The sequence below is a fragment of the Nipponia nippon genome, unplaced genomic scaffold (assembly GCF_047370975.1).
Source record: "Nipponia nippon isolate SJK-2023a ecotype South Korea unplaced genomic scaffold, ASM4737097v1 scaffold_6, whole genome shotgun sequence".
Classification (NCBI taxonomy): domain Eukaryota; kingdom Metazoa; phylum Chordata; class Aves; order Pelecaniformes; family Threskiornithidae; genus Nipponia; species Nipponia nippon.
Genome location: NW_028262380.1, coordinates 25,454,866 through 25,481,999, shown reverse-complemented (window position 1 = coordinate 25,481,999; position 27,134 = coordinate 25,454,866). Strand labels below are relative to the sequence as shown.

The 27,134-nt window shown below is 41.6% G+C and overlaps 2 protein-coding genes and 1 long non-coding RNA gene across 13 annotated transcripts in view; 1 reads left to right on the top strand and 2 right to left on the bottom strand.

Annotated features, from left to right (window-relative positions):
- Positions 1–9,490, bottom strand: part of TBC1D1 (TBC1 domain family member 1) — a 117,343-nt gene extending 107,853 nt beyond the window's left edge. For 5 of the 9 annotated variants that reach the window (XM_087736260.1, XM_087736266.1, XM_087736267.1 and 2 more), the window contains exons 1-3: positions 9,124–9,490; positions 4,728–4,828; positions 1,001–1,516 (exon numbers count right to left, since the gene is read on the bottom strand). In XM_087736260.1, coding sequence (XP_087592386.1) covers positions 1,001–1,417 — 417 coding nt within the window. In that variant the 5' untranslated portion in view covers positions 1,418–1,516; positions 4,728–4,828; positions 9,124–9,490. Of the gene's footprint in view, positions 1–1,000; positions 1,517–4,727; positions 4,829–5,026; positions 5,044–5,731; positions 5,814–8,687; positions 8,907–9,123 lie in introns of those variants that run through there. The other 4 variants (XM_087736262.1, XM_087736261.1, XM_087736263.1 and 1 more) reach the window with 4 other exon arrangements.
- Positions 9,491–9,669: 179 nt separating this feature from the next.
- Positions 9,670–27,134, top strand: part of LOC148051386 (uncharacterized) — a 24,788-nt gene continuing 7,323 nt past the window's right edge. For both annotated transcript variants that reach the window (XR_015699638.1, XR_015699639.1), the window contains exon 1: positions 9,670–9,806. This is a non-coding gene — a long non-coding RNA (uncharacterized LOC148051386). The remainder of the gene's footprint in view (positions 9,807–27,134) is intronic.
- Positions 19,293–27,134, bottom strand: part of PGM2 (phosphoglucomutase 2) — a 20,299-nt gene continuing 12,457 nt past the window's right edge. For both annotated transcript variants that reach the window (XM_087736270.1, XM_087736271.1), the window contains exons 9-14: positions 25,218–25,398; positions 25,011–25,104; positions 24,016–24,145; positions 21,261–21,450; positions 20,477–20,610; positions 19,293–19,680 (exon numbers count right to left, since the gene is read on the bottom strand). In XM_087736270.1, the coding sequence (XP_087592396.1) occupies positions 19,578–19,680; positions 20,477–20,610; positions 21,261–21,450; positions 24,016–24,145; positions 25,011–25,104; positions 25,218–25,398 (832 nt within the window). In that variant the 3' untranslated portion in view covers positions 19,293–19,577. The remainder of the gene's footprint in view (positions 19,681–20,476; positions 20,611–21,260; positions 21,451–24,015; positions 24,146–25,010; positions 25,105–25,217; positions 25,399–27,134) is intronic.

Here is a 27,134-nt window from a genome sequence, read left to right as displayed (position 1 = left end):
GAAGGTTGGCATAAATCCCATGTGCGGTGTATATTCACATAATATCTCCAAGGTGCTTCAGCAGGACATCTCCTTTGAGTCAAGGAAGCAGCATGTAGCAAGATGCTGTTTTCCAACATTATAACTAGAGTCTACACTTGAGAGGTGAAGGATATGTCACTGTTTTGTCCCTAGTAGATCACAATAGCTTTGTGCCAAATCCTACCCACTTTACTCATTCACAAGAGTTATTGCCTCACATTACTCTCAAACAAAAGAAGAGATCAACTATTTTTAATGCTTCCACCTTTTCAGGAAGGACACAACTTGCTCCTAGGAAATGCAGACTGAGGCAAATCTCACCCACAGTGTGAGACACACACACCCAGCTCCTGTCTAATGCCAAGCAGCAGCAAGCCTGCATGTCACAGAGTCGCGGCACTGTGCTGTGGCTCTCTCCCATTCTCCGACACCACTTGCCAGGCTCTGTGGGTTACAGAGCCAGGAAGAGCTTTCCACAGTGTCCTGTGGTTGGAGGTATGCTACATATGGCTCCACCCTACCCCCTCCTCTTTCTGAGAAAGGAGGTATTTCTATTTCACAGTCATAGAGGTCTCAGCTCAGGAAAATAGAAATTTGAGAGGTCTGACTGTAGGATTAGATAAAGTTCACAGTGACTCAAGGGTGAAATCCTAGCCCTAGTGACATCAACAGAAAAACTCTCACTGACTTGAGGGCCAAGATTTCAGCCCATATCCCAAACTAAAGTGTTTTTTAAGCTGATGAAATTCAGGCTCTGATCCTGTAGGAGATTTACACACCTTTCACTTCACATACTGAGCAGTTCAAATTCAACTGAACCATTAACATCAAGTAAAGTGACGCTTGTTGGTAAGTTTTAGTGAGATTGAGTTTCTAATTGTAAATACAACCTTAAGATCTTACACTGTATTGAAAGGTTTCAAACAGCACAAAAGCAATTCCAGGGTTGCTTGCTTTTGTTTTTTTTCTTTTTACTTACTTTTGTCTGATCATCAGCTTTAAATACATAGCAGATACTTCGCTGATTTGCTGCTCCATCCTTTATCAGACAAGCAAAGTAGCTTGGATCTTGGCTGTTGTGAATCAGTTTGTGGACATGCTGCGGCTTGTATTCAAACAAATTTGAACAAATCAAAGGATCCCACTGCTGGATTTTTCCTGTGTCCGGTTCACATCGCAAACTCGCCGGTGAAACATAAAGTCGGATTTGGCTGACACTAGGTTCTTCTTTGGAAGGCTTTGTACTGAGCATCCGGATCTCTGCCACAATCCAAGGCAGCATTGACATGGTGGTCAGGGAATGCACTGGGAGAGAACCAACGAGCTGGAGGCTGAAACTTGCTGAGAAATCACTAGGTGTTTGATGCTTTTTAACTTTGAATGTTATCGCCTCCATTTTACAGTCCTTTAGGGAACCTGGACTAATTCACCAATATTGCAGTTCCATGGAATGACGATATCTGGATGGTTCCTTTGATTAAGGAGCATAAGAGTTCTGAAAGGAAAATAAATAGTTATGTAGGTGCTAGAACCCTGTTAAAAATGAACTGTCAGTAACGGAAATATTTAATAGATTAACATCAGAAGAGACATACTGATCATCTACCATGACCTATCTAGCACATCTCCCCTACATTGAACCTTACTATTTCAGGTCCAACAAACATAATAGTACTTGGAAAAAAGTCAGTCCTGATTTAAAAGTTGCTTTACAACCCTTGCTAAATCATCTAATGAGTAACTAAACTAAAAAATGCACATTCTTTCTACCCTGTGTCTGTTTCATGGGCAGGTGCATGTGGATCACACCGGCCTATTTCAATCCTATTATCACAGAAAGAACTCAGCTGAGCTATTCTGACCTTCAAGACAGTTGAAGTCAGTGCTTGCTGAAACACCTTCGCATTTGGAAAAAAAAAAAAAAAAAAGAAAAAACAGGTCATCTTTCTTGTTTATAGGTGGATGATTTTGAATTTGGCTACTAACATGGAGTTGTTTCCTGGGTATAGTCTACCAAGTGATCATGGGCTGTTACTAACCAGACTTTTTGATTAAATAACACCCCAGACATTGCTGTCATCTGAAAAAGCTAGCAGCAGTCAACAGACTGATCGCTGATAAACCTGTCAGGTAGCAGAGATGAGCAACAATCCTTACAGCATCCCACTAAAAAACAGATGATGGTTCACAGTTCATGATTGCATTTTAAGGCCTGTCAGCCAGCCAGGAATACTTAATGTTTGCCACGTTGATATTGGATCATTTTCATTTCTTAAAATATCGAACGGAACCAAGTTACATACAACCTTGTTATAACTCTGTTATACCCAGCATCTACTACCACTACTGTTATTACATCTTAGTAGTTTCAGTAACAAAATCCAGTAATTGCATTTATCTATCAATTTCATTTTGCAAAATATAGTCTATGAAAACACACAGATTGGCATTTGTTATACTACCATGTTTTAACTCCTCATTGATTCAACCTGGTTTCAGCTGTTACATTATTTTGTGTGAGACTGATGAGAAGCTGACAGGCCTATAATTGCCTATGTCAAAATACCATGACACTAGTTTACTCTCAACCTTCTGAGAGTTTCCCATGAAAAGACCTATTAAAAACAACATGAGCAGTCCCAAGAACTCCTTTCAAAACATTTTTAATTATATTTGAACAAGTATTTAATAAATGGCATCTATTTACTGTGGCAACAGTATTTCTTGTCGTTGTTCACCTACAAACATGATCAAAAATAGCAGTATTTTTCTCATGAGTTTTCATTAAACTTTGTCCTTTATTTGTCCTTGTAAAAATATTTTCAAACTGAGTTTCTAGCAGTGCTTCACTTTGTTGAAAATGAAAGGAAATTTTAGGATTAAAAAAAAAACTTTAAAAAAAATTTCAAGATGGAAATTCATTTTGAACTAAACAAGTGTTTAAAATGCAACCAATCTGCAAATGTCCGAGCAAGGAAAAACATTTCTGCAGTAACTGGCAAACTGTAAAAACACAGAAACCACATGTTTGGGTACATTTACTTTTTTGGAACTTTTGTATCTTTTGACAAATGAACTCAAGCAAGAGAATCCAATAGTGCAGGTTTTAAAGACGCTATTTGAAGAAATCATCATAAGTAGCATTCTAGATGTGTAGAACAATTTTTTAAAAAGCCTTTTTATAAACTTGTGCATGTGTGTGTGTCTGTGTGTGGGAGGTCTGGGAAAAAGGGCCATGAAAATCCAGAACTTGTATGCCTCATTTTAATTATACTACAACTATTTTTCAATTTTTTTTTTGTGTCACAAACAAGCAAGAAAACAAGTGTCTCTAAGATGAATATAAACGCATTGCATCGTATGGGATAGCAGCTTCAGGAAGCATTTTTACACCTTATCAACACGGACTGTTAATCACAATTATCATTATAGTTTTGCATGTCAGGAATCAAAATGGTCTTTTCTTCTTTGACAAACTATTACAAATTTTTTCTCCTTAACTGTAACAATGAGAAATAGTTCAGCAACTGCAGGGAAGATTGGATTCATTCATAACTGCAATGGTGTGTAGTCCGAAACACATAAAAAATTGAGTTTTTAGTGTTCTTGTCATTTAGTGGCATACATAATAGTCTCAGGATAAGAAAGCCTAAGAAAACTCCATTCTTAGTTGAAAACAGGAGAACTGAGCTACCGCACAGATGATGACCTATTTGCCACGTACTTTTTGTAACCATATTTCTCAATTGTGTTTTCTCAGAAGTCGTTTTAAAAAAATGCAATTAAATAAAATGCATGTAAAAATACAACAAAGTCATCCTCATTTAAATCAACTTTTCAAGGAAGAGAAGTTTCATTTGGATTACCACCATCTACCATGCTCTTTTACCCCAGACCTACAAGGCACTGCAGCCTCAAATACGAATAAATATCACAAATAATACATTATTTTGCATGCTAACTCTAAGGACTGAACAGTATTTAAAAAACCAGGTTGATACTCTGTCATACTTCAACAAACACTGTACTGCTGGAATGTATTTAATATAAATGCAAAGCTTTTTGGCATTCGTCTCTTTTTAACAAAATAAACACCTTGCAAAGTCAACAGCATAAATACTCCAATGTCTGCATTTGTTATTTCTAAAGAAAAACAGTTAATACTAAATCAAAACAGTTAACTAGAAGTCAGAATGCTAGTTTTTTTCCTAATGTTAAGAGGGGCTAAAGTGCAGTTTCTCAGAGCACAAATTGAGCAGCATCAGAAGGTCTCCTTATCTTACCCATATCGTTCTGTATGTTACCGTTCTGCATGTTTCAGCTCCCTTTTCCAGCCATTCTTTCTGTTTCCTCCTCCTGTCATCTTTATCTTAATTTACATGCAGATCCCACCAGAAATTACACCAATTTCATGCTGCTGGCATTAACGTCCTTTAAGTTTACACCAAGGACTAGGTTTTACTTCAAGACCATCAAATATTTATGTACATGCTTAATTTAGAGCTAAAAATAGTTCTGTTCATCTCAACAGGCCTGTTCCCAGCCATAAAATTAAGCACACATTATGGCCAAAGAGTGTCTGGTGCTCTTGAGCCCCTCCACGTCTGTCCTGACTCCATCACTCAGAATTTTGGCACCTCCACCCATCTCTGGTTGCCACCGCTCAGTTCATCCCCCTCTAAAACTTGGCTCTGCAGGCGCCTTACCTGTTTACCATCCATATTAGCTTCAACAAGCTTCCCCTTCCTCCCAAGTGTCTGACTGATTAACTCACAAACAGCTTCTTCAAAGCAAATGCTTATTTCACCTTTAATCCAAGAGAGAAGAGAAACGGTATAAAAATAAAGCCGCCCACTTGTTTCCTTCCACCTAAACTTTGATCTTCCCTTGACAGCTCTAAGTGCCATTCAGCTCCATTACTCTGGGCTGGGAGACGACTGCCAGGATTTGCTTTGCACACAGGCTGAATGCCCCCGTTTGTTCTCCCAGGGCCCACAGACATAACTGGGACAGCTCCTCTTTCTCCCCTCCATCAGCATCTTCTGAAGGATCTCCATTGCCCTTGCACTCAGAGCTGAGAAGAGCTTGAGTGGTGCTCCTCAGCTAACAGCTTTGCTGCTGTCTGAGAAATGTTAATATTCTCCAAACTGTATCTTAATGTTGCCACTGTTTAACCTGCTTTGATTTAGCTGTATTTGCTCCATCAGCATAAGAACAGCCAGGCAAACTGTAGCACATATGATATTTACACAAACCACCCTAATAAATCTAACCCCACCTGCTATACTAGGAGACAACACACTGACGCACTAATGTGAAAGACACACATGGGAACATACATGTGCCCTTTGTCCTCAGCTTCTCTTTCACTGTGATCAACCCAGCCACTTCTCACAAGCGGGGAGCTGGCTTAGAAAGCATGCAACACTACGCCGATAGTCCTGTTCTAGCAAAATCTGATTACCGTGTTTTAAAAAATAGATATATCAGGCTCTTGTTCTCCCAAATTAAGTTGTATTCTCATCTTTTTATGTCACCAGAAACTACATGGGATGCCTTCAGAGAGAAGCCAGGGTGATGGCAGGACAGCATGAAGGGGACAGCTATAAAAATTAGTACTTCTGCCATTCTGGACCCCAGGTTGTCCCTGCATGAAGGTACATGTCTAAGCAGCTGTGCATCACACAGGACAGCATTCCTCAAAACCCACCTTCTCTCAAGAGAGCGAAGACTTTATCATGAAGAAAAGGTCCCGGCTGTGGGTGCCATTTGGTTAGATGGGGCCAGGTCAGCTTTGAGGTTAGGAAGGAGAATGTTGTGGAGTACAGAGAAGAGACTGTGTTATTAACCTGGGTGGATGGGGCACTGGAAATCAGGTTTTGGCAGCTGGGGGAAAACCAGGTGGATTTGGGATGGCCTCAAACTAATACAGAACAAAAGGTGAAGAAGGGAGAGAGATTGTTCTAAACCGACAGAACACACACAAACAAAAACAAAAGCAGAAACTACAACAGTGGTGAAGAGTTATCCTTCTTCTACTGTTTCTTCTGGACTGGACTAAATTCAATGCAGACATGCGGCCCAAAGTTTCAGACTCTTGTTCAGAACATAAGTAACTACTGACCTAAGCAATCCTTCACTCTCCTCCAGCTCTGCCCCTGGTTTGGTAGCAGCTGGCGTGCTGGGACCCACAGCAGAACTGACAAGTTTAGAAGATGCGTCAAGCAAGGAAGCAGTCAGAGCTTCCACATGTCAATGAGTAAATGACAGGTTTGACCTGTGAGTTGTTGAACAGAAAGACCTCAGCTTCCTCCACCTTTGCAGTTCATCTGAGAGACAACTGTGCAGTTATTCCACATCAGGCTGCTGACACGAGAGCAGTTTTCTCTAAGTCAGTATTCTTTCTCCCCTCCAAGAAGCTAAGCAAAACTTCCAACGATACAGCAAGGTCTTGTGAAAAACAGCTGCTCTTAAACAGCACGAATTTGTTCAGCTCTTCTCTGCACGGCATTAGTGCTGAACCCTGCCGACAAATGGACCCAGAGGCACTGGTACTGACTGCACTTCACCGCTGATTATTTTAGCAGAAATATCATACTACTTAAGGATTATGCGGAGCCCTGGCCTGCAGCCAGAGCTCTGGAACGCAAGCCAGAACTAAATTCCACTCCTCTCCCTCTCTGTCTGATCCCTGACTGAGATTTACATTGTCTTCACTCATGCTGACAGATTTCTCTATCCACCTAGCAGGATATATAGAAAAACACAAATGAGAATATGTATGAGGTATGTCACGATATGGTCACTGCTGAGAAGAGGTCCTTTTATGTTTCCATCCATGTACATGAAATGACTCTCTTCTCTGGTATCACAACATAGCATCCATTAGATCGTTCTATGGGGCAGCTAGTTGCAAGCTGTATCTTTTTTCTTGAGCCTTCAAACAACATTTTTGGCCTGTTTTCTATAGTTAAATAAGATCGTTTAGACGTCATACCACAGGTTGCTCTCAGTTTTCAAATAGTTCTAATTTAACTCAAACTGGCACTTGGAATCATGACGCACCCTTCTGTTGCAAGGATGTTCTTTTTATCTCATAGCTACTTATTATCTGCTGTTTCCTTCTGGAGCTATGGCTTGCCGTGGGCAACAGCATGTGCAAGTCCAGGAGTCAATTTGCCTCAGAAATTATTTTTAATTTCCATTCTTTTATCATACACATACATTAAATGCTGACTTTTAAAAGATTCTTTTCAATGTCATCAGCAGCTTCAGACGTGGCCCTGAATAATGTTCCACCATGTACTCTGAGCAAATCACTTGGTTTTGTGGTAATAATCACACCCAAAATATTTACCAATCCAGTCAGCATTTATATCATTTCTCAAATAGGTTAAAAAATTAAATAGACTATTAATAAAAAAAGAATCCAGCAAAATGGTAATATGTTCTTGATTATAAACATAAAAGTTTATAATCAACTATCAAATGAAGAAAATAGCTCACTGTTCCTGCCCTTGACACCTGTTGCTATTTCCTTAATAGAGTCCACAGAAATTAATATGCTGATGATTGAGGTGGTCTAAGTCAGCCTCATACTGACCTGAACAAAATGTTGGGCTGTTCTACCACCACAATGCACTAAAAAAATCTTTGTAAAAGAAAGCTTGCTAGGTAAATTACATTCTGAATGCCATTCCTTTTTATTCAATTGCATAGCCACAGCCAAAATACTTGCATCCAACTTTTCAGTTAACCAAATTATAAAGTGAAAAAAAGTGTCAAGTCATCCACGTATCATTGAATATGTTTCACATTCCTTCCAGCCTGTCATTTTGCTCACCTGCAAGTATTTCTACTTTTGCATATTACCCATGACTTCCAGCATTTCTATAGAACAGGCTGTGATGAATTTCTATTTCGGCACTTACAAGTGTTAAAAGTATAAACATATTCATCAGCTCAGAGGTATTTGCTATTTGGGAGATGTATATTTTTATTAACTTTGACCCACAATGTTCCATTCAATCTCTGGGCTTAACGGCAGGCACAAATCCCACCATCTGCACCGCTAAAGGCTCCTACAGCAGATCTGCCACATTAGCCTCTCTCCCAAATACAACACAGCATATAAAGGTCTCAATCTTTTCAAACTGCACTATAAATAACTACATTTGTTTCATACCTCTCATGAACACGGTTTCAAGAGATCATTCCCTTGTTAATTTAGTACGCGAATCTAAAGGGCCATAAAAATACCGTGCCAATGCGTGGGGATGTTAAGCTTAAACTCCAAGTGTGCTGCTGCAGGCAAGGTTAGTTTTACTCCTGCGGGAAGAGTCGCTGCGTTGCTCTAAGAAGGAGCAGGCTCTGGGAGGAGTTAACACCGGGCGACTTCGCACTGATGGGTGAGGGACGTGCAGGAAGAGTGAGGAAAAGAACTAAAAGCAGACCGTGGCACATCAGGTCAAGCTCAGATTAAATTCAAGCAGGTCTTTTGGTTATTCTGACGAGAAGCCAGCTCGCCAAGGACCCTGCCAGCTGAGAAGCGCGGCACCGGCGCCCCGCCGCCCCGCTCCCGCCCGGCCGCCCCGTCCCGTCCCGTCCCGTCCCGTCCCGCCGCTCCCGCCGCCCCGCTGCGCCCAGAGCGAGTGCTGCGACTTCACCAGGGGCTCCGTCACGACCGACAGCGCGATCCTGCCGCGACAGACGGGAGGGCGGCACGACCCGGCCGCCCTCCCCACGCCGCGGGCACGGAGCGGAGCCCCGGGCCGGCTCCGCCGGCCGCCTCACAGCCGTCTCCTCTCGGCCGGCCGCAGGCTTCTGCCACCTCCGAGCCCGGGCACAGCGCACGGGCCAGCCCGCAGTCGCCCCCCGCGGCGGGGTGCCTAATTTCTCGCCTCAACCCTTTCACTTCCTCAAACCTAAAAACCGCTCTTCCTCCTTCCCTCCCTCCAAAAACGCAGCCCGGCCCCGCCAGCGCCGCTCCCCCGGGCCCGCCCGCAGCGGGGGCACAGGGGCCCCCACGGCCGCGCCCCGCGGCCGCCCCCCGCCAGGCCTGGCGCTGGGGCCAGGGGCTGACCGGCCGCCGCCGCCGCTTACCGCCGCCTCGCCGCCGCAGGATGTGCTCGCTGCAAGGAAGTGCCTTCGGCGGGCAGCGGCCACCGGCTGTCAGGCGCCGCCTGCCCGCCTCCCGCTGAGGGGAGAGGGGCACGGAGCCGCTAACGGACGCCGGGCCGGGGGAGGGGAGCCACACCAGCGCCTCAGGGCACCGGCAGCGCGGGCGCCCCGGCCGGGCCGGAGCGGGTCGGGCGAGGGGGCTGCTCGCCGCCTCCCGCTGCGGGCCGCCCCGCTCAGTCCGGGCCGCTCTGCCTCGGGCTGTCCGCACCGCCCCTACCTGCCGGCGGCCCGGCGGGAGAAGGCGGGGGAGGCCGGGCCGCGCACCCGGCGGCTGCCACTCGCCGCCTCCTTCCTCCCGCCGCAGCCAGCGCCGGCGAAAATAGCAACAGGCGGCGGGTGCCCGGCCCGGCGGGGGCGGAGAGGGACAGGCGCCCTCAGAGGCGGCCGGCGGCGGGCGGCCGGCGACAGGCGGGCGACCGTGTCGCGACAGAGGGCAGCTGAGGCCCCCTCCCCGGCCCGTTTCGCTCCTCTCGAGGAGGATTTCGGCGACGCTGCCCCGTGTGTCTGTCACAAGCTCTCATCTCCCGCAGAAAACATGTCAGCGTCGCCTCGGCGGAGTGAGCCCGGGCGGAGCGCGGGGCTGGCTGAAGTTGCGAGCACAGAAGGTAAGGCGGGAACCATTTCCACAGGGAAGTTTGCTCACAGAACTGGAACTAGCCCGGCACCTGGAATCTGGGAGCAGGCGAGCCCCACTCGGGTCTGGGCCCATCCCTGCCCGCGGGGCAGCCTGCCGCCGGCTCACCTTCTTCTCTGAATCACCTTCGTGCCCAACTCCCACTTCTTCCATGTGCGAGAAGCCACACATGCATATATATATAGGTGTATATAAAATCACTGTAAGAGTTGGCACTAGTTGGTCTTTCAGTTGCCAGAGAGGATAAGGAATGAATGGATCCGGAGACTTAATTATACTCCTCTGCAAGTGCTCTTTCCAGGTGATCAAGGCACCCCGCATTCCTGTCCTGCAGATCACTTTTGCATTCAATTAATTTCAAGTCTTTTTGGCAGTAGGACCACTGATTTACTCACTTTTCAGTCTGTGCACATTTGTAGAATTGGAGCTTTCTCAAGGAAATTTGGTCTGCTGCTGCACATGTGCTATGCTGTGAGGGAAACAGTCAAGCAAGCTGTCAAATGCAAGCACAATGTTGCCCCAGGTAATGAAAAACAAGTCACATTTTGGTATGTAGGCACATCCCCTACTTGCAAAGTGTAAGGTGGTTGCATCTACGTGGCTTTTGCTTGCTAGGTATACTTTTATGGGATCATTGACCTGTGAATCAAGGTATGAAAGCAGCAGTTCCCTCAGAGCACTTGTTCCCAATCTGTACTCAGTTCATGGTTTGCTGCTTCTCCTTCAGACATGGGAATAGGTATGAATGCCTTGTGTTTTCAATGACATCCCTTGCATTCCTTGGGAATAGGAACGCCACCTCTCTGCAGACGGTGCCTGACTTACGTCTTTAAACCATCCTCAAAGGACAACGCTCTTACTCCAGTTATCACCCGCTGGCCTCAGTATCTGAGACAAGTGTGTCCTTTTGCTCGTTTTAAGCCTCTGCCTGAGCATTGCATGCCTCTGGTAATCATGTTACGACAGACGGCAAACTGCAGTCCCCACCCAGACAGCTCCAGCACTTCGGCCAAGGCTCATGCATTCCCAAATTACCAACCAATGATCTCAGGCAGACTTTTTTTTACTGCCTCACTGTTGCCTTTCAGAAGGTGATAGTGTTGTATGATCTTTTCATACAACACTATTTCTTGCTGCTCAGAAAATCCCTGAACAAGAGAAGTCAATACTAGAGCATCACAAATACAAATCCTTCCTTTTCCTCTGTGATAGCTGGGAAACAAATTTGACTGTGCTTGAACTCATTCATGGGGCCCTCTATTATTTTTCTTGTTATCTCAGGCTCATATGTTTTAATTCTTTGCCTAGCAGAGTTTTTGCCAAATTACTTATGTTCTGATAAAATATTTTATAAGCAAAGTGAAATGCCTTGGTTAAGAACTAACTTACATTGGTTTAATGGTTCCCCCTTTTTTAATTGAAGTAGACATAAAATATTTCCTTACAGCTAATAGGAGACAAAAGAAAGCTGAAGTGTTTATAACTTGACTTCAACACCTTGAAAAACTATTCAGGAACAGTCACTCATTATCTGTTTAATCCAGCCAATCTTCTGTAATGCTTATTGGTAAGGTGTAGTAAAAACATAGTATCTGAGTGCCTCAAAAAGGAAGGGAATTTTAGTATAAGATTTGCAACATTTTGTGATAATTTTATTTTGGAATATTTTGCTTTTTTATTAAAGCTAAAAATCCAAGTAACAAAAATACAAGATCTGTCAATGGTTTTAGAAGGTATTAGTCTGATGTCTGTCACCAGCACAACAACAGATGAAAATGTCATAATAATTACAACTTATTACTCATGAGATAGAGTGCAGAAACGCACAGGTCACAGTAGGCTTCTGGAGCAAACTCCACCATGTTCAGCAGTGTACATGTAAGTGACCATTCATTTCGGTGCTGGTAATACAGACTTAAAATGCTGCTATGACAGAAATCAAATTGTTTGCAGAGAGGGTTTAGAAACAATGCATGAGAAAGAGTTTAAAGATATGTCAGATGAAACAAAGAGCATTTAGATATGAACACACTGGTGTGACTGGTGATAACAAGGGAAAAAAACAACTCTCATGGCACAAAAGAGTGCTTCTGAATAGCCATGCGGTAAAGCAGCAACTGTTCTTTATGGTCTGTCCTTGCGGTAGAAAGGTATTTTAAGTACAACAAGGCAAATGGGAAATTTTAAGTTTCCACCCAAGATGCTTTCAGAGTTCAAGTTGCTCCATAGTTGGGCAGCAGTTGAGCAGTAACATTTTGGATTATGAATTTGAATGTGGGCACCTACATTGTGCTTCAGTTGCGTTATAAGCCTCTGTACTTTTCCCTCTGGATTACCCATAACGATGAATTTCTATTTGCTATTACATGAAATAGTCCAAGTCTTTATTTCTGATTTGTTTCATATAAATCTGTTCAGTACCTTATTAAGGGCATGATACTAACTTTTGCTTGCCTTTGACTTAAGTGAGCTCTGGATGAAGTACTACGTTCTCAGCCAATGACATTGTATCTCCAGATGCTATTTATATATAGTTCCAGGCATTCCATAAACAAAATTTGAATGATAACTGTTATTATAGCACGTTTGCTTATTTCATATGCTGTAGGAATGCATGCCAGTGACATTAGTTAGTGATTGTCTTCATAGGCAAGAGGCTTTCTGTTATCACTGATCATGAAAGAGTCAAGAAAGAGCTACTGTTACAGATCCTGCCTGCTGCCTCTGTGTTTTTGCGTGTTTCAGATGTTATGATTAATCCACCCTCACCTTCATTCCCATAAATACATTTGAAAAGGATTACCGGTGATGTGCAAGTATTTTAAGCTTTTGCTTTTGTTTGGAAGCTGCTGTTGCTATGCCATCATTTATATTACATTTTATTTAGGTGGGTGTTAGGATATGATTGGACAGTTTAATAGGCTCATCCCATTATGCACAGTGTTCTGATGGTGCATGACCTCATTTCAGTTACCTGGCAATCGCTATACAAAAGGGAAATGTTGGCTTCCACTTGGAAGTTAAGCAGAAATACTATCCGTGATGAATCCGTGTGCCTACACAGTGCAGTGAAATATTGTGAAGGAAAGCAATTCAGCTCAGTTTAATTACCTTTGATTACTTTTGTACTTATGGGCAGAGAACAGTTTTGCTGGTCATTATTTTTATTTACAATTAATTTTTAGATTTTACTTACATATGGCATCCAGGTGCCTTCAGCCATGGAATCCTAGAAGTCCCCAATCTTGTAAAGACTTATGCTGGTGCTTAGCTAACAAATGTTAATTTAATGTAATTTTAACGTTGCTATTCACAGTGACTGTTAAACAAGGATATAAGGTTTGCTTATTGTTGGTGTGTCAAAGTAAACCTCACAACCACTAGAACTTTGAAAAGCAACAGTAAGCAGGAAACTTCATTTATAGAAACTTTGTAGGTGAATTAGTTGCAGATTTAAACACATACTTGTACAATATGAAAATAATTGATTATTTATTAAACATTCTTTTATAGTGAATTCCAGTTATTCTTGTATGATTTATTGTTATGCTTTTATTTTTTGGCAGAATTTTTTGTACTATGCTAATTTCTCCTCAGCCTGGAGGCGTTTCCCCACTAGCCCCATAGGCATGATTCCCCGTAGAATCAAATGTTTGCAACTTTCATTGGAATTATGAGTATTCATCTGTTATAAAAACCAGGCTCATTTTACACGGTTTTGGTAACTTAGGGATGTGTCTTTCTCTAGGAGTAGCCAGGGATGGCCTTACACTTGGGTTCAGTCTGGTCTGCAAGTATTCTTTGTTCTAGTCATGGCAATTGCCATTTCTGGATAAAATATTAGTGCCTGTGCTCCCAGTCCAAGGCTGATTACTCACAAATTACATTTGTCTGTTTTTTTTTTTAATATCCATCCTGGGACTAATCATCTCTAAATTGGCTTCATTATCTTACACAACACTTTGGTGGAGAAATTAGACCAGAAGCTGTAGCTTAGAACCCATTCCAACTCGCAATACTAACTTCTCTCCACTTTGCAATACTACTCCTGCCGTTGTTTCAGTTCTTTATTTCAGTTCTAGATCCTCTTTCTCTGATGCAAGACAAAGTCAGTAAAGACTCTAGCAACAACAAGTTTCATCTTATAATTCTGTAGTTTGTTGTAATTGTTCAATCAGCTTGATAAACCAATGTGGTGGGTTTTTTTGTTCCCCCCACCCGAGGCTGTGAACTTCTCTTTCGAACAGAGCAGGGAATGGAGCAAGTAAAATTCCTTGTCCGTGGGAAGACAGAATGGTACAGATTCGGCCATCATCTTGACCATATCTGTACTGTTTCTGAGGATGCTCTGAAGCCATCTTAAGGATGTCTCAGTACACGTCAGCTCATTGCTGGCCCCGCTGCCAGACTTCAAAGACACTTGCAGAGTTCTCCAAGTGCTTCCACTCAGTGTACAGCATGCAATCTCTTGTAGGCCTTTGTGGGACGGCTATAAAGGCTCTTCTGTCTTGCTTTATACCATATTCACCTGCTCCATAAGACCTGTATAACCTAAAAAAAGGGGTTCTCAGCCTGATGACAATAAATCACTGTCTCACTGTACCAGTACCTGGTAGAGGCAACCAGTTTAGGGGACCAGTTAGGTGGAAGATGAGAGAAGGATGAGGATGTTCCCTCTAAAGGTGGAAACAAGGAGAACGGTGAAGACAGTGACACTAGAGGCAGCAACATCATCATGGACCTACTATCAGCATGTTAGCAGAACCAGCCAGGCGGCCACCCATCTACCGTGGCACTACCAGGGACTGCCTGCTCCTAGGAGAGATGACGTCCCTCGGAGATCTCCAGGCAGAACAGAAGTAGTAATTAATGCATGTTGATGATCCAAAAATGACAGCAACAGCTCAGCAGAAACCCAGCCTGTCACAGGAACCTGAGGGATGGACCAGGCCATCTGGTTTTCCTCAGCATCCCTCAAGAGTGAAGCACCTTGACAGACTCTGGCCAAGGCTGAACACAATGGCTTTCCTAGAGAGAGGAAACATTAGCAAAATCCAGATCCAGGCTTGGTGTGTAGAAGCAGATGTAAAATAAACATGCCTCTCTAGCCTGTAGAGATGTTCAGATAAATATAGAAAACAATAAAAAAATTCAGGACCTGTAACCCTACTATCATCTTCAGACCTTCCCCATGAATTCAGTAAAGCGTCCTTTACCACATTCTGTAAAAAAAGAAATGTGCTACAAATGAAAATAATCATGGAATAGGTTGGGTTGGAAGGGACCTTTTAAAAACCATCTAGTCCAACTCCTCTGCCATGGGCAGGGACATCTTTCACTAGATCAGGTTGCTCAAAGCCCCATCCAACCCGACCTTGAACACTTGCAGGGATGGGGCATCCACAAATTCTCTGGGCAACCTGTTCCAGTGTCTCACCACCCTCATCATAAAAAAATTATTCCTTATGTCCAATCTAAATCTACCCTTTTTCAGTTTAAAACTGCTACTGCATGTCCTGTCACTACAGGCCCTGGTAAAAAAGTATCTTCCTGTCTTTCTTGTAAGCCCCCTTGATATATTGAAAGGCCACAATGAGGTCTCCCTGGAGCCTTCTCTTGTCCAGGCTGAACAACCCCAACTCTCTCAGCCTTTCTTCATAGGAGAGGTGTTCCAGCCCTCTGACCATTTTCATGGCCCTCCTCTGGACCCCCTCTAACAGGCCCATATCTGTCTTGTGTTGGGGACCCCAGAGCTGGACGCAGTGCTCCAGGTGGGGTCTCACCAGAGCAGAGCAGAGGGGGAGAATCACCTCCCTCGACAAAGCCCAGGGCTACAGGCTTGTGCAGATCCACGAAGCTTCACCTGCCCTGGGTATAGCTCATCAGTGCCCAAATGGAAGGCACTGCCACAGCCTGCCTCCTATAGAACCGTTCCTCTGTCTGTGCACTCCAGCTTGGGACCCCACACACCTGGGGACCTCACCAGCCAAGTAACACAGCTGGCCCGGCCAGCTGCAGTGCATCCATCTGCACTGCAGTTTAAGGTCAAATACAACCAGGGCCACAGGTGGAGGCTGCACAGTCTGCTCCACGTGCCATAGGTTTGTAGCACCACTTGTTCTCTGCCTACTTAGGCTGCTGAGGTAGTGTTTTACATTAATCATGTGTACTACTGCTCTTGCTTCAGCATTTTTCTTTCAAGCGGCTTTTGTCCTTAGCATGCTGGAAGACGACACACACCCCAGCATGGCATGCCCCCTACTGCTCTATCTTCTGGCAAAAGTTCTGTGGCTGGGTGGCCTGTCTTAATCTTGACCCTCAGTCCACAGTGATCACACAGAGGCTGGATACCACAAACAAGTCAGTCTCAGAAGCACTGACCAATGTCATCCAACCAGGCAGCAAGCAGTCTGGGTTGGGAGCTTATGAAAAGTCATTTGCTTTGAAGCTCAGGCCGCAATACAGTGCAGGAAACTGTGGCCTATGGTTAAGTCACAAGCCATGTGTTCAACTCCACCAAGAGTGAAATTCAGGTATAGGCCCAACATTCACCCTTCCACTTCTCACGTAGCCAGTACCTTGAAATAAGGCCCCTTACTCTGCTCTAGGGACCATGCACCTCTGTCTCCCCCTCCTTCCCCCAGCCTGACATTGCGCTAGAGACAGGCGCAGACATTCGGTACTGTCTGTGCCAGGCCGGTAGTGAGAGACTGGTACTAGGTTGCAGTAGATGACTATCCAGAAGCCAAAAAGCCCAATGCCATCAGATAAAAAGTGCTACTCCTTGCAGAACCAATCACATCTTCCTGCAGGGTGAAACAAGAAGTCATAGCTGCATACAAACGGGACGTGCATTCTTCTCATCATGATGCTGAGAAATTTCTTGAGCTTTCCAAGAGGTTTTTTCCCCATACCCAGCTGCACAACTGGGCAATCTTCAAGTTGTATTCAAAATAATAACAAGGATAAAGAACTTGACTTCTGGGAGAATAATAAAGCTTTAAAGTTTCGCATTTATAAAAAGTATGTAGCATGGTTGTGAATGTATGTAAGTCATAATTTGCAGTTACCAAACCAGATTCCATTTCCTCCGCAAGGTTCATCCTTCCACCTGTTCTACCAGAACTGATGGTGCAGTGAACATGAGACCCTACACCAACCGTTAACCCACACACCCGAAAGACAGCACTCCTTCAAGGATGTTCCACATAGAAAGGCTCATACTGGAAATGGCAGGGTGAACAAATTAAGGGTAAGTTAGGAGAATCAGGTTCCCCAGTCTTCCGTTCTGCTTCTCATCCTCCTGCTCTTTTCTTTTAATCAATGTGTAAAAGACAGCAGTAGCACATGGGAGCTGTTCCCTTTCAGCTTTGTTCTCCTACTTCAGTCAGGAGTACACAATCTCCACATGCTTTCTCAATCTTCCCCCTTACCTTCTTCTCTTCACATCTCCCTGCTGCCTCTTCATAAAGGAAGGAAAGCAGGACCTCCTGTGCTGAGGGGCATGGATAGAAGAAAAGAGGAACCTTTGCAATAGCAGGGTTAGGGAGCAGTGAGTAAGGTTCCTGCTTAATTACTCTTCTCAGTTCTTGCCACATTGAAACTTGTCACAGAAACCTCAGAGACCCAGGTGCATACTTTTTTCTGTGACGTGTCAGCACTATTACATACTCTGGTGCCACAAACTTGTACCACACCTCTATTACTCCAGTTCTCAGGCAGCTGGGGACCCAGTATCACAGGTACTGAGGAAGCAGAGGAAATGGAACAAGGGAACATCTACTACTGAGAAGTACTTCAGATCTGGACTATGTCAAAAGCTAAAGTTGTCATTGTCATTTTAATTCCTTAATAATAGATCCTTGTTTTCATGCCCACCTCTTATGGATGGTCTTGAAATCCCTCCCGATTTCAGTTCTAGATGATAAGGCATGAGCTGGACTTGGAACCCTCAACATACTTTCAGGGACAAAAATAAGATGACAAACCCCAAAATTTTAAAAGACTGGTAATGTTGCCTTCAGATTTCGTGAACAAAAAAGTTTCTTTAATGAGAAAAAAAAAAAAACAGATTAATAGACTTTTCTGCCACAAGGTCAGGTGGAGATGGACTGGTGATCAATTCATCTGTCAATGAGTGTCAGTGTCTTAAGAAGTTCTACTTCCTTTTGAGAATCAGTTCAGATTTACAACATGCCAAATGCACTGTTTTAGCACACTTTACAGTTATTACTACATTCAGTAGCCCCTAGGGTCCTATTTAGGGGTATGGACTGCATTATTCAAGGCACCAAATAAACATGTATCAATAAAAACTTGTCTCATCTTTGGCTTAGTATAAGAGAAACGGAAACAGAAAAGTACAGGGTGTGATCAAGCACTTTCTGCACAAACTAATAATCTATCGTTTTAGCTTTCTACTCTAAAGGACTAGGATTTGATTAACAGCATACTCTGTTTCCTCAGTACCCTCCTTATTACTTTACTTTGAGGATAATTTTCTATGCCACCCAGAGGGACCTCAATATGAATGATTCAGATGCTGCCTTTAAGTCTGCACAGCCAAGAAAAACTGTCGTGACAGCCACAGAATGCAGGGACTACTCCTTTCCTTGTGTCCTCCGATGATAACTCTGAAGTCTGTAAGGTAAAAGCAGGCATCCAGTGTTCTTTGCTTACCATCTTAGCTAATAAGGTGAGCTAGTATTTACTGGGGATGGAATGGCAAGTTTGTCCCTTTATGAATAATTTGCTAAATTTGATCTATGCTTTGTCTAGCAACTAGTCATTCTCCATAGGATACCAGAAGTAATTCTGGCAAAGAGGTTTCTTTACCCAAGAAGTACTGGGGCTGTTAGAGCTACACTGATACACCGAAATGAGTACTGAAAATGCATAAAACCCTTGTATTAAAGTCAACTGGTAACCTCCAAATAACCCTCTGGGGGTCTGCAAGTGCAGACAACAGCATGCAATAAAATGGAAACTTCTGCTCTAAATTAGACATGCAGACTTATGCATCGAGTCATGGTAGCATACAGTATGACAGACTCTGAGACTGGGGTATGCGTTGAACTCATTATGCTTAGTTCAATGAGGCAACAGAAAGGTGCTATATGTAGATGGATTATCTTAATATGTTCATGGTATTAAAAGGCAGTTTGGTACACTTAGTATCTCTAACCTGGAATATGATGTATGGTCCCACAGCAAACAGCTCTCTAGCAAATTCACTGTGACTTTCTTGTTTATTTGGGCCAAAATCCCCAAGAAAGATCACTATTTCTGAAACATTTGCCCCAACTTTGTCAAAGTCTCACCAGAGGCTTTCAGTACTTCTTGTTAACAGAAGAACTTGCTTTGCAAATCTCAACTTAGATAAAGTTGCATAGTATTATCAGATTACACACACACAAAAGAAATAAAAGTCCCCACAAAACAGGCTGCATTTCAGAAATCAGGATATTACTTATAATATTTAATTAAAATGAGTTTTGATTTAAATACATTTGCAGTCAACTTTTAGTTCATAAAGCTTTTAGTTCAACTGATTGTCATTTTTTGGTCCTTTAAGGGTAAAGGTACTTTCCTTCCAAAATAAGACACTAGATCCAAGAGTACCCAAAATAAAAGCAGAAGTCTTTAGTCTGTGTTCTCAGATGTTTGGTCCTAAAAAGCCTTACTTCTTGAATAACGCACTTCTAATGCTGCAAAAACCAATTAAGGTAGTAATTTTGCTATTTTACTCAGTCTTTCGTTGCAGATTATTTTTTTCTGGTTGAAAGAAGTGTTTTTCAAGAGCGTTGACCAATTCATCCAGTTCCTTCTTCAGCTGCTCAACATCACTGAGAAACAAAATCCACACAAATACAGAAAACAGCGTCACAGTGGAGAAGCTAAAAAGCACATTTTCAGTCTGAGGAATTTTTAAGTCTGTTGCATTGTTTTAGACAAACATGTTCTATTAATGCTAAAAGTATATACGCTTGATTTCTTATGGTAATGCACTGATGTTCACTTCCAACTGATGTGCATGACGACACTTAAGACTATAAAACTTAAACCATAAGTTTTAAGAGACGTAAAACATAAACCCACAATATAATCTAAAACAGAACAGCCAGTTTCAGTTCAGAAGATCTTCTATTACTAAATGTATGTGATTAGAAATTAACTTTTGTACTTGTAATAGTATTTTCAGATGAATTTTCATCTGTGAAAAAGCATTATTTTCATTACATAAGTGAATAATTGCTTATCTTTAAGACTATATGATTTCCAAGGCTCAGTCAAGGATATAATTACTAAACAGGGTTTAAAATAAATTAGAACACTTTATATGAAGTTATATAAGTTTAAAGCCACTATGTATGTAAAAAGAGAGTGAATATATCTACTATCATTTAAGGCAGAATGTTTTTCTTGTGATGCTGTTTTTACTGAATGTGAAACCAAGTTCAAAGGAATTTCAGTGACAAGAAGAATGCATCAACAAATTTTGCAGAATTGAAGCTTTATGCAAAAAGATTTGCTTAAATGATGACTGTAGTAATGTTATTTGATCACCCTTCCCCACCAAAACAATATCAAAAAGCCACACAGCCCTTATTACAAAGAATTTACTGCTGTAAGCGACAATACCTGTTTCCAGGAGGTGCACAAAGTTCAGAATAGTATTTGATCTTTGGTTCCGTCCCACTGGTTCTCATTGTGGCCACTCCTCCATTAGCAAAAGTGAATGTTATCATTTGGCTACTTTTACTAGTGGGAAGTATCTAGAAATAGTAAGAATAATTTTTTAGAAGCTTGGAAAGTGACAATATGTAATGAATTTAAGACAAAACCCATGACTTGATGCCATGTAACTAGAGGATCAGTTAAAATTAAGCTTTGTTCTGTTTTTTTCATCATTGTTGTCTTGAGACCACAACAGGCAAATGACAGCCTTACCCTCAGCCTAGAATCTGGTAGTAGTACATTACTGCTAGGTAGCTCATTTCAAGTCTAGTCAACATTTTTACTGCAAATAGAAATTGCTCTGTGATGGCATTTCCCACGAGGAAAAGAAACGTGGATAGTGGAAAATTAAAGAACCCAAAGCCACATCTCAGCAGACAGGTTAACTTACACTTACAACAAGATAATGCAAGATTGCTGTAGCAAGACAGCGAGATCCTCCTACCTCCCTTTACAGACTGTCATCTTGGAGAGAAAAAACACCACAAAACCAAACAAAAAAAGCCAGCCCTCCCTCCCTCCCCCAACCTTCATTTCCTCCCACCAAGGCAAAACAATCATCCCCAATAAAACTTATTTTAAGACTCAGGATGTAACATAATGTTTAGAGTGTTTCTCCACAGAATATTTTATATGTGTGTATATACGTACTTATGTGATTTATATATAATTTTAAAAATATACTTACAGCCTTTTGATCTGGCTGGCTGCTGTCGTACCCAGTAGTTAGATCCCTTATTCCAGAAACTTTAAATCTACCGCAAGATTTTGGGTATGTGTTTTTTCCATCAAAATTTCTAAGGTTGTCAAAAAGCTGTTGAATAACTTTAGGATCATGGCAGATGAAATATGAAGCTTTGGTAATATGGAAGCCATATCTGTGAAGACACAATATGAATGAATTGAAGAAGCAATGTTCTTCTTAGAGTTGTACACCATTCTATAAAGCAAGAATCTATACTCATGGGCACCCAACTGTAGCATCAGTTCACCCCCTTACAATTTTAAAAAGGCCTCAACAGCTTAGTTGTCCTATTTTACATACTTTAAAGAAACTTCTGTGCAGACACCTTTTCCTTTTTATGATTAAAAATAAGAAAGTTTATTGCTAAACCAGTAGAAAAAAAGAGATGTCATTATTTCCTTGAAGAGATCTATCCACCATAGGAAGAGAACTGACTACCTGTAAATAGCTTCCTTGACTGGATTCCAGCTGACCTTTTCGGAGTAATACAAATTCCAGACTGTTTTTTCCAATCACACTTCAGAAGCTGCTCTCCCATTAAAGTGTTTCTACTAAACCAAACTGTTCTGAACATCCTCTCTTTACCTCATCTGTTTGCTGCCAGGTAATATGATTCAAAATCTGCATCAAAGACCAATGACCTGCTAACACTGACTTCTCAAAACAGCTCGTTGTTGAAAAGCATACAAGCCTGGACTGCTTGTTTAAGTGAGCTCTTACTAAAGATCGACACTTCATGAGTACCCTTGATGCCAGGGAAAATCTGAAGGGCAGAATCTTTCACGAGTACTAGGATGTTCATGCTAGAAACCTGAGAGGTTCCTTAAATAGGGTCATGTTTATACCAAAATGGACATCTTGAAGGTCAATAGTTGTTAAATCAGTCTTGAGAACCAGCAAGGGAATTTACAAAACCTATCCTATATTTGAAAGAAGTGATGAGCCTGCTAGGACTGTGTCCTTTTCCTGACCTGCATTTATTTCTTTGACAACAGATCCCCCTTCTATACCTCCAAAATACAGAGTAGAGTTTCTTCTGCTTCAACAGCAACTCACAAGACAAATCTGACCAAAAATAAAGTAGTAAGGAGTAGAAAACTGCAACTCTGTACTAGCCACAAGCAAACAAAAAACACACACACACTAAATGGCCCCCCAAACCAAAATAAGACACACACCCCCCAGTTCTAGTTATCAAGCGTCAATTTAATAAGGCAGATTTGTGTCCTTCCCTGTACCTGTAGCTTTTCCACAAACAGTGACTATGTGCAGTGACATCTTACTTTGAGGTGTATCTACAGACTGCTTTTATGCTAAATAAGCTCTGACTTTTAGAGTCCTCTTCAGTGGCTATGTACACGGTGGCACTGTGGCGCAGCTAAGTTCCACTCAGTTAAATACTCTGTTTCTGAGGGCAACCTGAAGCAGGTGTTTACTGAATAAGTATTAAAAAAAAAAAAAAAAGCATGAGCCAGAGAAGGATAATTCTTTGAATATACACTTCCAGCTACTAGTAATTAAGGGAATTCTCACATCAGATGCTATTTTTGCAGCTCTAGGCATTAATTCCTCTTCCGTGCATTTATATTACTGTTTACTTCTGCCACGTACAATAGCTGATAAATTCCACAATTTATTTATGCAGTGTGTTAGCAAGTCCTTTCCACTTGATTCCTTCTTAAACAATGGATGAAACAAGCATGGCTAGTGCTGCATGCAAGCGAGAGATCTGAGGATTGGAAAACAAGAAGCACCAAGGCTGGAGTTTTCCACGAGTGTCTTTGCAGGTTCCACCACTCCTTTATTAGTGTCCATGAGACATGAAGAGGTGGAGACTATCTGCCAGCCTGTCCTGCTCCCTCCTTTAAAACAACCCAAAACCCCCACAAAAAACACTCCCTGCCCCACGAAATCTAATAGTCATTTTTGCTATTGATTTCTGTAGGTCTTTGAACACATTAAACAAGAACAAAAGAAAAGTAGTGCCTCATATTAAAAGCACTCAGAGGGATACTCAGCCAATAGTTATGGTCAAACAGTCACAGCACTTCTGCATACTCAGCTCAAATCTCAGTATTCAGGAGGTGAAAGAACAACCAATATATACTATCCATCAAAAAAAGACAGAATAATATAATAAAAAGCCTAACTTTAGAGCCAACTAGAATTAGTTTAATCACAAGTAGCCCTGCAAGCAGGACAGAAGCAAGCTGGCTTCTGTGAGTAGCATAAATATGCCAGAGCTACTTAGACCCATTCTGCCATCAATGTTTTTGTGTGCCTGGCACATTTAAGAAGCAAGAGGCGCTACGATCTCTACAACACAGCACTGCTGCTGGCCAAAAACCAGGCCAATCTTCTGTAAAAGGACTGAAGAGCAGAACTTCCCAAAAGGAGAAACCTTTCAGACAAGCAAACAAAAATACCTCAAAAATCTCATTAACTAATAGGGAGTAAGTAAGGTAATATTATTATTTTTAAAATACTTTAAAACGACACAAAACGAAGTCATAAATATATTCATGCCCATGAGGCAGGAGCACTTTCTAGAAGATTACTATTAACACAGAATTGTGTTAATAGTACAATAACCTAATTTTTATTTCTTCATATGCTATAGGTTGCTATTGAGTCCCTATTAACCCTGGTATGTGGAATGGAGAAAAATTGAAAATTAAACAATTATAACTTAACTCACTCATCATAGACAGCTTTCAGCTGCTGAGACAAAGACAAATTCCTGGTTGCCAAAAAGCTAGCCATCTCCGCAGTTATAACAGCAGCACTGACACCATCTTTGTCCAGAACAGCAGGACAGCACATATACCCTAAACAAAGAAAATCATATGTATTTGATATACCTTAATGAGGAAATAAGACTGGGGGGGGAGTTAATCAAACCAACATCTTTTAAAGCAGAAATGCACATTGCCACAGTACAGACATTTTAGAGTTAAACCAAAAGTGGAAAAATTTTATCTTCTAACCAGTATTAATTTTAATAAGCAAGGTATTTAATGGAATTTTAAGACAGAGACAGATTTCTGTCATATCAGTACCAGATGCTCCCAAATACTTTTGGAGGTCTCATGAAAGAGAAATGCCACACTGCAGGAACAATGCAAGTACAGCACTTTGTCTCAAATGTGATTACCCTTACATGGTAGCATATGGTAACACTGATAATTATCAGTGAAATTACTCATGTTTTCTCAGGTTTTCAGGTACTGAGATACTCAAGAAATAGCATTATAGCTTTACAATTTCCTTCTCACAAATTAATAGCTTTTATTCATGGCTTTCCAGTTTACAAGTATAATTTGGGAGAGATTTTACTTTATTTTATTCACATTTAAACTTAGCTTAAAACTGTCAGCTAAACATACTCAACTTGAAGTCTGAAAAAAGTGTGTGTTTGTTTTTTTTTTTAAATAGCTTGTGCAGAATTTGCAGTCCAAGTCTACATAGCCATGCTGCTGAAGATATACACACCTAGCTTACATCATCATGCTCTGTGCTAAGCAGAGATACAAAGGATTAAAATTAGTAATATCAATCATCCAAATCGATGATGCCAGTTACTCACTGGATATACACTCATTGTGTTGAGGGCACCTTTACATTGCCATTTTTTGCAATAGTCCTACTTTCACTATTTTACAGGATACTAGAACATAATATTCTGTTTCTTACCTATAGCCTCCTCAAATGCAAAAAGAACAGCTTTTCCCTGGTCCATGAGCTGTTTGGCACGGTTGCCCATCCACTTGAAACCTGTCAGCGTTTCCTACAGCAGTGAGGAGAAAAAAAGGCATTAAAAATAAAAGCAATGTTTTACAAAGATATGACGCTGTGTAGGTAAGCAAATAAAAGAACATGGAATAACAGGTAACAGTTTACCTCAAAGTGAAAACCTTCCTTTAGTGCAATCGCTCTCAGGATTTTGGAAGAAACAGTACTGGATAACATGTAGACATCTTTAATGGCACAAGTATCCCTATTGTGATTTTTCCAGCAAGTGAAAATCCACCAGCCTAAAAGAGCTCCCAACTCATTTCCAGAAAACACCTTCCATTCACCACTGGATGGGGGAAAAAAAAATAGAAAGTCTATGAATTCAAAGGATACTGGAAAAAAAAAATAAATCTACTGGTTCTTCCATACATGAATACTAGCAAATAAAACCACTGCATCTGAGTTCCAAATAACAGTAACAAGATATCATGTCTTCATTAAGAACAAACAAAAAAATTCCTCCCCCAAAGAATTCTGAAGTGGTTACCTTCCTCCTCCATCATACGTACCAGCTTTTGAGTTTATCCAAAAATGAAACAGTGATATTTCCAGCATATTTTAAGTAAAAAAAAAAACCCAACATTCAGGAGACAAACTATAAAATCAATGATTAAGACAAGCACAGAGACATAAAATACAGTTCTCAAGTGATCAGTATTTTTAGTTGACTCAGTGACAAATACCTTTTATTTAATCACAAATACACCAATTGGTCATTGAGGAAGATTGGAAAAAATCTCAAACAGGTAAAAAAAGATTCACATTGATGTGTTGCTAGAACAAGTGAAGGAAAAAGGGAAAGACAGATGTCAAAATTGCCCAAAAATTCCCAGTCACAAAAGGGGACAAAGACACTGCCAAACGGACAGAACCCAAGACCTACAGAAACAGTACCTGTTGTAAAAGAGAAGCAGACTCAGTCTCCTGCATTTATTGATGCCAACAGGCACAAAGCAATGCACAGCGGCAACTTAGTGTAAGAGCGCTGAGAGAGTGTGCTCTAGTAGGAGTTTCTGTCAAAGAAGAAGTACAGATACTGTAGAAGCCTATATTAATATTCGATTAGTGTATGAACAGCAGAAGTCTGAGAGGAGGACACAGGACTGAAAGTTAGGAGACAACTGAGACTGGCTAAACAATTAGCAAAGAGGTAGCAGAACGAGAGCACCATGCTCTCAGTGGTGATAAATACAATAAACCAACACCCTCTCTTCAAGTCTCCGATAGCTCTTTTAGACAAAAAAAGATGAGTGATTTTGCATGCTTCTTTTAACCCATTGTAACTAGCACAAACTAAAACTTTTTGTGCTTTTTCCTCAACGCTGAATTGCCAACTGAGGCTGGCACAGGCCAAAAACATTAAAATAAAGATATTGCAGCTAACACTGCCAAAGATACAGCAGAGAGTGCCCATTAGCCCATTCTTCTTCTAAAGGCAGAGAAGCCTCCTTAGTTCAGGCTGTGAGGATAACGAGTTAAAAAAAGCCCCAAAAACCCAAATAAAACACTACCACCTTTGAAGCTGCTACAAGATCAAAAGAGGTTATCTGGTAAGCAAAATGGATATTTGCATTGTCTCCTTTTACTGGGTTTTTGAAATTTGCATAACTGATTTAGGTTCAAATACTTGTGTCATCCACAATCACTGAGGACCTCTAGCAGGTGCCCATCTCATCCCTTGGGTACCAAGGGCTGTTGCCATGGTTTTATATCCCTCTTCTGGCTCTCACGCACAGGGAATTCATTTACACTATTTCTGCTCCTGGCACAGCAGAAGATTTTTCTTCTGCTCCTCTCTGAGCTGAAAACCTTGAAGTTTACTTTTATTAAAGATTTATGGTTTCTAACTGCTCAGATTAGTTTCTGTTTTATCAAAGCAGATAAAAGAGAAACACCACTATGTATAGATATGATACCAAGTGCAGTACTTCAGCTTATTTTCATAGATCAGATATAACCACAATACAGAACGCAAACAATTGCAGAATTACAGGATATCAGGGGGCATGAAATAAGGGGATG